General features: G+C 41.3%; 1 protein-coding gene across 3 annotated transcripts in view; it reads right to left on the bottom strand.

The window, feature by feature from the left end:
- SMAD1 (SMAD family member 1) overlaps nucleotides 1-14,525 on the bottom strand; it is a 70,447-nt gene that overhangs the window by 3,689 nt on the left and 52,233 nt on the right. For all 3 annotated transcript variants that reach the window (XM_074950945.1, XM_074950944.1, XM_074950946.1), the window contains 4 exons: nucleotides 13,400-13,657; nucleotides 10,717-10,833; nucleotides 6,720-6,941; nucleotides 1,763-2,019 (listed from right to left, as the gene is read on the bottom strand). In XM_074950945.1, coding sequence (XP_074807046.1) covers nucleotides 1,763-2,019; nucleotides 6,720-6,941; nucleotides 10,717-10,833; nucleotides 13,400-13,657 — 854 coding nt within the window. The remainder of the gene's footprint in view (nucleotides 1-1,762; nucleotides 2,020-6,719; nucleotides 6,942-10,716; nucleotides 10,834-13,399; nucleotides 13,658-14,525) is intronic.

Below are 14,525 nucleotides of genomic sequence, written 5' to 3'. Positions count from 1 at the left end.
AAGGAGATTGTTACTGAATACAATGTGGTTATTTGAAGGGCATGGAAAAGACAAAGCCTGGAAAAGTTGCTTGTTAATTACCAAACTTTAACTTGACCCACTGTGCATCAACTCTGTTCATAAACACTCTTGGAGAAGTGGACTAAACACTGGGTAAATGGAGAGGAGTGCCACAAAAATGCTAAAAATTCAGAAAACCTGACCAATGAGAAAAGGTTAAAAAACTGTGCATGTTTAGTGTTGTGTAAAAAGACAACTGAGGGGGACCTGATAACTATTTTCAAATATGTTAAAGGTTGTTAGATGACAGATCAATTGTTCTCCACATCCACTGACAGTAGGACAAATAGCAAGGGGCTTAATCTGCTTCAAAGGAGATTTAGGTTAGACATTAGGAAAAACTTTCTAACCATAAGGGTAGTTAAGCACTGGAATAGTCCTCCAAGGGAAGCTGTGGAATCCGCATCCTTGGGAGGTTTTTAAGAAGTCAGAGGAATCTGTTTCTTAAGAACCTGTCACAGACATTTAGGTTTAGTTGGTCCTGCCTCAGTGCAGGGGGCTGAAGTGATGACCTCTCAGGGTCCCTTCTCACCCCTACATTTCTATGATTCTAATGCAGGGGTGGGCAAACTGTGGCCCATGGGCTGGATCCGGCCCGTCAGGGCTTTGGATCCGGCCCACGGGATTGCCACCCCCGTGGCGCTGCGGGGCTAAGGCAGGCTTCCTGCCTGCCCTGGCCCCTCGCCGCTCCCGGAAGCGGCTGGCACCATGTCCCTGTGGGCCCTGGAGGAGGCGGCGGGGGAGGCAGAGGGTTCTGTGCACTGTCCTTGCCTGCAGGCGCCACCCCCCACAGCTCCCACTGGCCGGGAACAGGGAACCATGGCCAGTGGGAGCTTCGGGGGTGGTACCCACAGGCAAGGGCAGGGAGGAGCCGCCTGCCCCGCCCCACCCCCAGGAACCACTGCCAGACAAGCTGGCCACTTCTGGGAGCAGCGCGGGACCAGGGCAGGCAGGGAGACTGCCTTAGCCCTGCTGCGTGCTGCTGCCACCCTGGAGCCACTCAAGGTAAGTGGCACCGGGCCGGAGCCCGCACCCCAAATCCCACACCCAGAATCCCTCCTGCACCCCAACCCCCTACCCTGAGCCCCCTTCCACACACTCTCCTGCGCCCCAACCCTCTGCCCTGAGCCCCCTTGTACACCCCGCACCCTTCCTGTGCCCCAACCCCTTGTCCTGAGCCCCTTCCTGCACACCGCACCCCCTCCCACACCCCAACCCCCTGCCCCAGCCCTACATTCATGGCCCTGCATGCAATTTCCCCATCCAGATGTGGCCCTCAGGCCAAAAAGTTTGCCCACCCCTCTTTTAATGTAACATTCTATTGAGGCAGTAAGAATAGTTGCTAGGCATGATGGAAACTACTTAACTGTGCCATTATCAGACCTACAAAAAAAATGTAATGGGGAGAAATCTGAAACCAAGAACCTACAGAATGTACCTTTGATTTTAAAATTCTGTACACCAACAAAATGATGTTTGTCCAAACAGATAGCTTTGTATGTTTAAGGACATGCATACAGCTTTTGTTTTATAGAAAAAGTGTTTATAAAATATAACACACATTTACAATCAATGTAATTGTTGATAGGGGAACTTCTCCAATATAAGGCAGGGAGCTGTTTGCACTAGGATTATTGAACAAAATTCAAAAGGGAATATTCTTTTGCTTACAAAACACAAGCCCAATTGAACTCTTACCTACCTTTACAAAACTCATACGGATAGTGCACATCTTAGTAAGCTCGTACACTGTTTCAAAGCCGTGGTTCACTGATTGAGCCAGAAGCTGCGCAAACTCTTGGTTGTTGAAAATTTTCAAACTGCAGCCACTGGGAATTTTACAAACTGTGGTTGGATGGAACCCATGGTGGTAGTTGCAGTTTCGACTTTGAACAAAAATACTGCTGTCACTAAGGCATTCAGCATACACTTCTCCCCCAACATAATAGAGGTGAACTCCTAAGAGGAAAAAGTATTTGTTACGGAGAGGTCAAATGAATTCATATCACATGCAGTGTCTGGCACACATCTTTGTGGAGATGCTTTTGTGCTTCTCCAGTTTAAAGAGAGACATTATATTTCACTCACTAGTAGGACTCTCTTAAAGCTTTGTTGTACCTGTCCCTCCAGATTCCACGAAAGTTTGTTTTTCAAATCAACCGTTCATTAAAGTTTTACTTCTTGTAAACTGCACAGAAGAAAACTACTGTAACAGTACAAGATGACAGATTTACAGGGCCAGAACATCTGCTCAGATCCCATGGGTTCATATTTGGGGGACAGAAGATTGACTGGGCCCAGGGTAGGGAGAAGAGACATTGTTCCCCTTCCAGCAGCACAAAGAATCCTCGGAAAATAGTAATACAGCTCCAAGATGGATTCTCCTCCAGCATGTACTAGCTAGGATGAGTCTCGGTTAGGATAGCTTCAACAGAGGTGCACTTCCAGGGAGCCAGAGCACAGTGCAGCGTCCAGAGGAACAGCTTAACGCCGCATGAATCCAATGGTTTCTCATGGACCACTCAAGATCTGAGCCCATGCCTTCGGCGTTTTCTATAGGGGACAGCAAACCCCTCTGGGATATTGGTGGGGGGTGGGGAATCTCCAGAGATCTCTCCCCCCAGAACCCTATACACAGGCTTTTAAACTTTACGAACTTTGGGGTTCAAGTTCTCCACTGTTGGAATAATCAGTGTGAAATAGCAAAACCAGAAAAAACACACAGAAGGTATTAAAGTAAATCAAATTCTGAGAAAGAAAATCTTGATGGCATTTAATAGTATGGTCCATGTAAAATTTTGCTGAGGACATAACTCCCATATCATCTTAACAACAAAACAATCTGTGGCCACGTCTTCAAGCTGTGAATCTGTTCTTCTTACAAAGGGGGAGATTTAAATGGCATTTCTATATAAGAACATGAAAACAGAAGAAAGGCCATACTGGGTCAGATCAATGGTCCATCTCACCCAGCATCCTGTCTCCAACAGTGGCTAATACAGAGCTTCAGGGGAACGGTCTTAAACAGGGCAGTTGGAGTGATCCTTCCCTATGTTCCCCCTCCTGGCTTCTGGCAATCAGAGGTTTATAGGGTCACCCTGAGCCTGGGGTTGCATCCTTGACCATCTTGGCTAATAGCCATCAACAGACCTATCCTCAGTGAACTTATTTAACTCTTTTTTTTAACCCAGCTATACTTTTGCCATTACAACATTCCATGGCAATGAGTTCCACAAGTTAATTGTACGTTGTGTGAAAAAGTACTTCATCTTGTTTGTATTAAACCTGCTCCCTATTAATTTCATTGGGTGACCCTGATTTTTGCATTGTGGGAAAGGTTAAATGCTTCTCTATTCAGTTTTTCCACAGCATTCATGTTTTTATAGAGCTCTATCATAGCCTCCCTTCGTCATATCGTTTCTAAAACTGAACAGCCCTAATCTTTTTAGTCCCTCCTCGTAGGGAAGCCATTCCATACTCTTATCATCTTAGTTGCCCTTTTCTGAATCTTTCCAGTTCCACTATATCCTTTTTGAGATGGGTGACTATAATTGGACACAATATTCAAGGTTTGGGCACCCCAGGGATTTATATAGTGGACTTATATTTTCGGTCTTATTTTCTATCCCTTCCTAAATAGTTCCTAACATTCCATTAGCCTTTTTGACTGCTGCTGTGCAGTGAGCTGAAATTTTCAGAGAATTATCCACGGTGACTCCAAGATCTCTTTACTGAGTGGTAACAGCTAATTTAGAACCCATCCTTGTATATGTGTAGTTGGGATTTTTTTCCCCCAGCATTCATTACTTTGTACTTCTCAACCTAGAATTTCACGTGCCATTATGTTGTTCAGTTACCCAGTATTGTGATATCCCTTTGCAACTCTTCACAGTCAGCTTTGGATTTAGCTACCTTGAATAATTTTTCATCATTTGCAAACTTTGCCACATCACTGTTCTCTCCCTTTTCCAGGTCATTAATGAATATGCTGAACAGCACAGGTTCTAGTACAGATCCTTGGGGGACCCTGCTGTTTGCCTCTTCATTCGTAAAACTGACTATTTATTCCTACTCTTTGTTTCCCATCTTTCAACCAGTATGAGAGGCCCTTTCCTGTTAGGCCATAACTACTTAGTTTTCTTAGGATCCTTTGGTGAGGGATCTTGTCAAAGGCTTTCTGAAAATCCAAGTACACTATATCAACTTGATCACCCTTACCCACATGCTTGCTGACACACTCAAAGAATTCTAGTAGACTGGTGAGGCATAACTTCTCTTTACAAAAGCCATGTTGACTTTTCCCAACAAATCATGTTTATCTCTTGATAAGTTTATAGAGGAGATGGTATGATGGGATAACATGGTTTTGGTAATTAAATATTCATGGTAAATAGGCCCAATGGCCTGTGATGGGATATTAGATGGGGTGGGATCTGAGTTACCCAGGAAAGAATTTTCTGTAGTATCTGGCTGATGAATCTTGTCCATATGCTCAGGGTTTAGCTGATCGCCATATTTGGGGTCAGGAAGGAACTTTCCTCCAGGGCAGATTGGAAGAGGCCCTGGAGGTTTTTCGCCTTCCTCTGTAGCATGGGGCATGGGTCACTTGCTGGAGGATTCTCTGCGCCTTGAAGTCTTTAAACCACGATTTGAGGACTTCAATAGCACAGACATAGGCGAGAGGTTTTTTGCAGGAGTGGTGGGTGAAATTCTGTGGCCTGCATTGTGCAGGAGGTCAGACTAGATGATCATAATGGTCCCTTGTGACTTAAATATCTATGAATCTCTGTGTCTGATAGAAACTATAGTAAATAACTGAACTACCAATTTGAGCAGTACTAAAGTTAGGTTTACCAGCCTGCAATTGCCAGACTCACCTCTGGAGCCCTTTTTTAAAAAACAGGTGTTACACTCGCTACCTTCTAGTCATCTGGTTGAGAGGCTTATTTCCAGCAATAGGTTACATACTGCAGTTAGTAGTTCTGCAATTTCATTTGAGTTCCTTCAGAACTCTGGATGAATACCATCTGGTCCTGGTGACTTATTACAGTTCAATTTATCAGTTTGTTCTAAAACATTCTCTATGGACACATCGATGTGGGACAGTACTTCAGATGTGTCACCCAAAAAGGATAATTCTGATGTGAGATCTCACCCACATCCTGTGCAGTGAAGACCAATGCAAATAATTCACTTAGCTTCTGTGCAATGGCCTCGTCTTCCTTGCATGCTCCTTTAACACCTTAGTTGTTTAGTGGCACCTGTTTGGCAGACTTCCTGTTTCTGATGTAAATATCTTACTGTTAGAACTTGTTAAAGAGACAAAAACTTTCCTGGCCTGCCTTATTATACTTTTACACTTAAGTTGTAAAAGAGTTTGTGCACCTTCTTATTATCCTCACTAGGATTTGACTTCCAATTTTTGAAGGATTGGTATCTGTACAGTTAATGTTTCAGTAGAACTTTGCTTGCAACGAGGCTGCTTTTAAAAGTTTACTTTTATAGTTTTAAATGGAAAATGAACAAAGTGTTATATAAAGTACATAGATACTTTCTGGGGTGGGGAAAAAAAAAAAAGAGAAGGAACAAGACTTAGTGGCACAACCTCTGAGTATGAACCTGGGAGCAGCACAGGTACTAGCATGGAAAAAGCTTTTCTTAGCTAAAGGTTGCTTTTCAGAATAATAAACTGTATGAAAACTAATCTCCCTGAGGCACCAGCTCAGTTTCAAAACCGTTTCCTGTGAGATCCAGAACAACATCACTGTAAGAAACTGATCTCCAAGCATAAAAAAAGAGTAGGGAGACATTCAAAGACAGCTTTCCCTCTAAACCCATTTCATAGGGCATCAATATAAAAAAGGCAATATAACCCTTCCCCTGAAATACATTTTTTTGGTTACAAAGCTCCAAGGACCTCTCTCTGGGGCGGGGCGGGGGGGGAATCTTCAGAATTTTTTCCCTGCCTAAAGATGAACAAAGTACTTTTACAATACCACTGCTAGGTGCTGTACAAACACAACATTTGCTACCACAAAAATTAAAATAAAGTTAATCTGGATTTAATTTACATGACAACATTCCCCTCAAAATGGACTATTATGAAGCTAAATTAAAAACATAACGATCAATTCTTTTGGGAGAAGACTGTCAAAGGCACGAAAACAGGAATACCATGAATTATCCTTTGGACTTCTGAAAATCCCTTCTTTAAACTGTATTTGGAATATTACTTTAGCAGGCCTATACTCCTTTAAGGGAGTTTAAGGGCCAGACAATTTAGATATCTTTAATCAAGAAAAAAAAAAAAAGATTTTGTTCAGAGAGCTGTCTGCAGTTATATAGTTCAGCTTTCCAGAATCATCAACAGCCAGGCTGTGTGTGAGAAAGCAACTGCCTTAAACTGTTGTGCTAATTAAAATTAAAATTGATGAGAGTCTGCAGACAATCAAAAAAACTGATTTGAAGATAGAAAGCTTCCTGCAATTATACAATAGGTGAGAACTTACAAGAGTACAGGACTTGACAAAGAAATTATGTATTTGCCAGTGTTCATTAGAACATGACTTCATAACATATATGATAGTCTGTCCTTAAGGCAAGAAGCCCAGATTGCCACGTTTAGCTAGAAAGCAAAACAAGAGAAAAACTAAATGCACCTTTGCCGATATGCCGCCTGGTGTTCTCAATGGTGGAATTCCGGTTAACATTAGAGAGCAGCCCAAGGCAAAATCTGTTCTTGTTGTTTGAAGGATCAGTAAAACCATCTACCAATACGCTGGTGGAGGAGGCATGAAATGCTTCCCCAACACGATTGTTCAGCTCATAGTAGACAATAGAACACCAGTGTTTTGGCTCTTCATAAGCAACTGCCTGAACATCTGGAAAGAAACAAAGAAAAGGTTACAATCAATGGCACTGCAACTAATATGTTTCTGAACTTTAAAGATCTGCAACCTGTAGGCTTTGGCTTAAGATCACAGAGAGAAATTCTGGATAAATAACTGCTAATTAAGTGCCATCTTCTATGGAGTTCATTTATCATTTAATTATTAAAAAAAAAAAAAAAAACCACTTTTCAGAGCCAAAGAAAGAATTTGTACAAATACAAGTTAAGATAAAATTACTCGCAAAACTTCAGACATAGGAAAAAAATATCAGAGCTGGCAACAGGTACTTAAGTAAGAGAACATGTTATGGGCTCAGCTACCACACCTATCAAGCACCCTTGCGTTCTTTGCAACATATGACCTAGATCAGCACTACCTTGAGTGTTGACAAATCAGTGAAGTACTCCCTCAGTTTATTTTACAGAGCTACCAACTTTTAAAATATTATACGTTACAAAATCCTTTATTAACGATGAGAAATCACATAGCAGAAATTGTCAGAACAGCTGGAGGTTTTCACAACTGCCTAGGAGACAGCTGGGATTTTGGCCATGCAGGCAGGAGTGACACATGGCTTGGGTTTTTGGTATCCAGATGGCAGATTAATCTTTTGTATATGGGAAGGCAATGCATCTTCCCCCCCCCCCCCCCACTCACCTACTGGGCAGGTGCAGAAATTACTTTAAAATTTGGGAAGGGGATGTTTGAATTCTTCATTTCCCTGCCCTACAGACCATAGGGTTGGTTCACAGCGACCTTCCCCAGTATCAGCCACTACATCCAACAACAAAAAATATGTACATTACAGTTGACGGTTCTATTAAAGTGATCAGCAATGAAATAGTCAACGTGCATGTAGTTGCTAGATTTCAGGGTTAACACCCTAATGAGATGCATAAACAAATTTCACATCTCAGAGCATTTGTTTCATACTCTTTGCAAACTCAAGCAGACAGTACTGCTTCAGTTTAGATTCTGCAGATTTTTTTCCCCCACAATCAGAAGGCTAGGAGGCTTTTCTAAAAAGAAAAAATAAATGAAAGCTTAGACTTTGGACCATAATTATGCAACAATTTAAAAATAATATGGAATTGGGAATTTACAAGGCTATGAGATTACATTATACACAGGAAGTGGAATATAGGAGGTTTATTGGAATAAAAGAGGTTGAAGAGGAGATAGGATGTGGCTGTTCTGTGTGTGAGGGTTTTAAAGTGAAGAGGATGACTATTTATGTGCTTAGTACACAGTTTAGGAATCTGAGATAGCAGCTCTGCAGATCACAGCTCTAAATGCAAGTCGAAGTGCTAAAATGACAATGATGTTGCAGGAATTTGTTTCTCCTTTCAGCGCATTCTCAATGCCAACATTAACTTTAAGACCAACATTCTATACTTTCCTTTGCTTAGAAAAATGTTTCTCATACACCGATTTTTTTCTGATAAAAAGGGACATGAGCAGAATTTTAAAAATTTAAAATGTGATTATCTAGCTGATATAAATAGTAGGAAAGTATGTAGCCTACGCAACGGCAGCGACGAAAACTGTGAGAGACAAAAATCTTGGTGCAGGGTTTTTCTAGTGTGATGTCCATTGCTGACCAAGAATATGCTGGGAAATGCTCATGAAAAGGGGTTTAACTTCTGTAAAGCCACCGTATTGTTAAGCCTTTTCAAATCATTGTAAAGAAAAGAAGCCTTTAATTATTAGTAAGGGGTTACTACACTTTGCTTTCAAATTAAGTTGCCAGTAACTACCAAAGCTACCGCTTTGCCCCAGTTCTCAAACTCAGGAAGAAATCTTGCCAGCTGGCCATTCTTACAGAATGAATCATATCTCTCTCACACAGATTTCATACTAACTTCCTTACGTTTGCTTTAAGTCATGCAGAGCAGGTGCGTTTTGTCTCTCCATTCCCAGCATGGGCCAACAATGGAAATTACCCAGCTTCAGTGACAGGATGCAGCTTGTTAAGTCAAATCTCTTAAGACTAACAAATCTCCATAAAGAACATGCTTCTAAACATTTGCAACTAAAATGTTTAACATAAAAGTTTATTGAAACAACTGTTTTTATACAACTACAGCAGACCTTTTAGGAGGGCAATTAGACACTGGATAGGCACAGCAAACAGACAGGAGCTCAAAGAATGAGCAGACAGATATAAGCATAAGCAAAGAAATAAATGTCTTTTTCCCTCACCCAAGAAACAGTGAATTAAAAGAGACTATTCAACTTACTAGCAAGAAAAAAAGATTTAAAAAACAAACACAAAGTAGAAAGCTCTTTTAAGATGAAAAGAAAAACGCAAGCCATTCCCTCTGGTTGTTACGGGTCTCAGATGTGATGCAAAAATTCCCCAGCACAGATAGAGCATATTTACAAGGGGAAAAAATGTGCAGAAGTCTGCAGAGTTAGGTATAAACACTGATAAATGCACTTTGGGCCTTCATCAGCTGCAGAGGCCAGTACACAGTCGTGTATAGATCAGCAAAACAACAGACAATGCCAAAGATGGTGCTGATCAAATGCAAGCTCACTCTGAAGGAGGAAAATAAGTGAACACGGAACCGATATAAATTATATTAGAAGAGCAGATATATTTGTGAGCCCAGACATTTTAAGCTTAACAACAAAACTCAAATGAAATTAAACAATCGCTGAAGTGTTCATATGCTTGTAATCTTTATAATCATTCTGGCACAGCGTTCAACTTGCTACTCTCTCCTCTGGCTGGATGCACGGCACTGTGAGCCTAAGTGTTCTCAGAGGGGGCTATTTCTCATCATGTGTTGAATGCACTAAATCCTTTACTCAGCAGTTTATATTTGCAATGTGTTTAAAAAGCCGCGTGTAAAAAGTTGTCTGTGCCATAAGATGTAAAACAAAATGAAAAGAATTTAACACATCTTCCCTGCAGCAATACCACCTCACGCTGCAATCTCACGAGCTAAGCAGGGTCATGCCAGGTCACTACTTACATGGGAAAGGAAACATTCCTACCCCAAGCTCCCAGGAAAAACCCAAGATGCTGCAGGAAGGAGTGTTGGCAATTCACTGTCATGCTCTTCTCTAGAAATCAGAGCTAAGCCAGTGCAATATCATGGTGGTTAGGAGGCACTTTGGCTGGGTGTACTGTGTTTCAGAAGACAAAGCATACTGAGACCCTGACCATTTTTATTAAAGTATTCATAGTACTTTTCACAAGTGTAAAGATGTTAGTGCCAGTGTCCTGACCAAATCTCAGTTTAGGCAGCTATATTCCCTGCTCTAAATTCACCCACCCACCAATTGGATATCAACCATACAACATCAAGCACTGTCTCAATAGTCACTATAATCATAATAGATACCTTTCACTGCCTGTTAACAGGTGTGCTTGTGCCATTACACACAATTACTATGCTTTACCATAAGAACGGTTTAACTTCAGTGATTGTTACAGATGAGAGTTTGTAATATGCTTTTGGATTCTTCTGGTTGGAAGTCAACATTTAAAACATGGCGATGCCTTAATTTAGTCATGTACGGTCACTTAGACTTTTTTAGACCTAGAGGCTCATAAGAGTGTATAATTTCACCCCCAGCGGGGGTGGGGGAAAAGGAAACCACATTCCCTGTAGTTTTTCTTATTGTCTACAGTTACATATTTCCATTAAATAATATGAATCCAGATCAATATTCAGCTTAAAAAAAATTATGAGACTCTTTGCACTTTAGAAACCAAGCAGGAAAAAAAAAAACAACACATATAGAAGCCTTTTACCTCCTCTGTTTATTTCTGGGGGAATTGAGGGTGCCATCATGTTGGTGTCCATTGGCTGTGAGCCATCCTGTGTCATCTGATCTTCCGGAGGCAGGTAAGCAGGAGGGGGAGTATCAGCTAAATATAGAGAAGGCAGAGATACAATTCCTTCCCTCTCTTTAAAATGTACATATATATCCACATAAACAGTTCAGCGTTAACTTGGAAATACTTTCAGCCTGACTCAGCCATAACTTCCACCCACTCATCAGAATATCTGAGAAAGCAATCATGGACCTTGATTCAGGGAAGCAGAGGATTACTGTGTATGAAATAGTAGTAATTTTTATTGTAGTTATAACTATCAATCCACAAGCGAAAGCTTGACTGCATTTCTGTCAACAGTGCTTCACAAGTTCAAGGCACTGGATATACATTAATGTCTCCATGCTCAGCACCATCAGCCCTACATTCATATAGAACATGAACAGAACACGAGCACAGGATTTGGAGTCTAGAGGTTCTAATCTCATTGATGTTGTTTCCAATGTGGCCCTCCATCAGTGTAGCATCTGAACGTACCGCAAGCGTTAATGAATTTCTCCTCAACATCCCGGTGAAATATCACCACCAGTTTATAAATGGGGAACTGAAGGACAGAGATTTAGGCCCAGATTTTTAAAAGGTATTTAGGCATTGCTGTGCTCACTGTTGCAGTGCTTAAAATGATTTAACAGCATAAGTCTCATGGTCTAAAGGGATTTAGGCTCTTAGGAGTGCTTAAAAAAGTCTTCCTGACCCCCACAGACTTTTTGCCCTGGTGCATGAGATTTGATTACTACCATTCTACACCAGAGAGCAAGTAGGCAGCCTATGTAGCACTGTTATCTCCATCAACAAGTGAGTCATCAACTATTATGACAAGTAACCAAAAGGCAAACAGGCCAATAACTACACCATGTCTTTCATGCAACTTTCTGGTCTTCAAAATCTCAAGCTAGTTAAAGTTAGCAACACAAAGCTCTCAACTAAAGCATTACACTAATACTACAGCTATGTTTTTCCAGTTGTCACTATCCTTTTCCACTTGACCTTACAAACAGTCCCCTTTATGGAGGGTGAGCAGGCATGCACCATGGAATAAGTTTGTGGGGTGAGGATCAAAATTTTGATTCCTTATTAGGCCTCTAATGAGCTATGAGACATTTGTGTAATTGAAATTGTTATGCTACTGTCATGCATATGAGAAAGTACTGTGGGAAGGCCAGCACATGTAAAATTTTCACATTTCTAGATATAGTACTGCTCCCCTTTATATTTTCACAACTGGGTCTCCTTCTGCCCTACTAACTCAAAATGGGTGTCTGCCAAGAGACCTATCTCAAGGCAATGACTCAGAATACTGAGTCAGGGCTAAGAGGGCCTCAAGATGGATGCCTTTTCATCTTTTCCACCACAACGCCCTCTAATTCAGTTTCTCCACTGCAGCTGCTGACTCTGCTTTACCTCTAGCCAGGAATGCAAGCAAAAATAGGACTCCTCAGAAACCAAATCCAATGACCTACCATAAAACATCTGGCATGGGGATACTGTAGGAGACCTTTCCCATTACAGACCAAGCATAGGACCTCTGTGACCTGATCTGTATCCACTGGGACAGGGAGCCCCAGAGCCTAAAATCATAGTCAGCAGTCTCTCAAGCTTTTATTCTATAGTTTCTTAAATAAAATGTGTGTGTGTGGGGGGGGGGGGGAGGAGACACGACCATAAAATTTACTGATTTCTCAGAAGAAATTACAAAACACATTCACGCAGTGCATACAGTTCAGTAGTCTTTACCCACCAAGGGAAATTTTCGAAGACAGACAACTATCAGTAGCTAACTTCAGTGAACACCCCCTTGACACAAGAAATTACATGTATATTTTTGCAAATCTCTCTCCCCCTTCCCTCCTCCAGCCCCAAAGGAAGGAAGGCAGCATGCCATTTGCCCAGGCGCCTTCTCCCAGCAGCAGAAAGTTAAATCAAAAACATCTTTCAGAGGCTGCTTTCTTCACGATACTTAGTCATGGACAAACCAGGAAAAAAGATGACATTTCTGTAAAAACCTTATAGCCAACCATCAAAACAGAAATAAAAGGCAATTGTTCCACTGTCTTTAAGACAGACATGCTGAAGGTTTCTTTCCAGGGCCTCTGCTGAGAGACTGTTTTGCAGCTGAAGCATTTGTTTCTTGGGATTACATCACCACTTGAATGAATTTAACCAAGTGGTGGTAGTGTGATCCCCTTGGGAAACATCTTTTATAGAACCATAACCTAATGCTGAATTTAAGAGTAGGTCTCTTTCCTGAACAAGGACATTCTGTAGCAATATTTGTTTGTCACAACATTAGCTGTGCATAACACCCCTCTGCCCCCACACTATACCAGGACTCAATGCTGCAATAATACACTATTCCCCCCACCCCTTGAAATGCAGCTGATTTGTAAAACAAAAACAAAGCATTTTACCTGCATTAGAAAGAATACTGTACTAAAAATTGAACATTATTGCTAGGCAGCCTGATTTAGTCACCAAGTTACCTAAAGTCTCTTCAACTGGCTACTGAATATACTTAAGTGCTGGCTGATGACGCTTTTGCTTAACGATACTTGCAATATCTAGCTATACTCTCCTTAACTCTTACAGAAGGTGAACTTACCTGGCATCTGGAAAGGACTTCCTGGGTCTGAGCTAGCAGGAGAGTGTGGATAGGTGCTACTGCTGCTTCCAGGAGAGTTGGGATAACTACTGTTGGGGGAATGGGGGAATGGATGACTGTTGGGTTGCTGGAAAGAGTCCGGGAAAGTGGCATTATGTGGCATGTGAGGCTCATTTTGTCCCAAGTTGCGGAACTGAGCCAAGAGACTGTGCTGAGGGTTGTATTCACTGTGTCTTGGAACCAGCACTGGAGGAAGAACTAGAAGGGGAAAAAAAAGAAAAACAACATTGAAGATCTGATCCCTAAGGGTTACATTATGCAGAGACATTTATACTTAGATGAAGTAAAAAGGAGTTCTTCAGAGTCCCTTATGCCATATCGAGGTGTGTCAGAAATGAGGTAGTCACATTCTAGGAACATATGTCTAGGCAAGAACCCTTTCCTTGTATCCTGTTACTGCATAATTTAAATTCACAATGATCACACTAGTTGTCTGGATCCCCCGCCATAAGCTTGTTTTTATGGAGGGCCAGTGTAGAAGAATAAAGGGACAAGCTATAACAACCTTTTCTTTTTTAATTAAATAAATTATCACAGAGATGCAATGTAACAGCATTTCACAACTTAATGCGGACATGTAGTTCATGTCAGTGCACTTGGTTCCCATGCTAATCGTTTAATGGTCTGTAACCCAAAACCCTGCTAATAAGGACAGATTTTTTTGAACACAATGTTAATACTACACGGGCCTTGAACTAATCCTGGTTCCAACAGCTGTAATTTTATTTTTAGCCTATGCAACGTGCTTAAGGGTTAATTTAAAAAAGGTTATAGTTTAACCCTCTATGCCAATTTACCATCAAATGCCTAATTTAGATAGGGTTATATAATACAATTAAAACAGAGCAATCTGGCAAACTAAAATCCTACCCTGTGTTGTTATGGGACAAGCGAGATACAGGTCAGAACTTGCTAGATCACACTCCCAAGATCCATACACTCCAGGGAAACAAATTTCTTTTTAATTCATTTTTATGGAGGAAATGAACAGGACACCAGATGTGTTAAAGTATAATAATCTTAGCTCTTTCAGCCCAGCATCTTTGCCTCCAAACTCCTTATAGCA

Source organism: Natator depressus, chromosome 4, assembly GCF_965152275.1.
Source record: "Natator depressus isolate rNatDep1 chromosome 4, rNatDep2.hap1, whole genome shotgun sequence".
In the NCBI taxonomy this organism is placed as follows: Eukaryota; Metazoa; Chordata; order Testudines; family Cheloniidae; genus Natator; species Natator depressus.
Note: the sequence above shows the minus strand (reverse complement) of the source record. Positions and strands in the feature narration are given on the sequence as shown.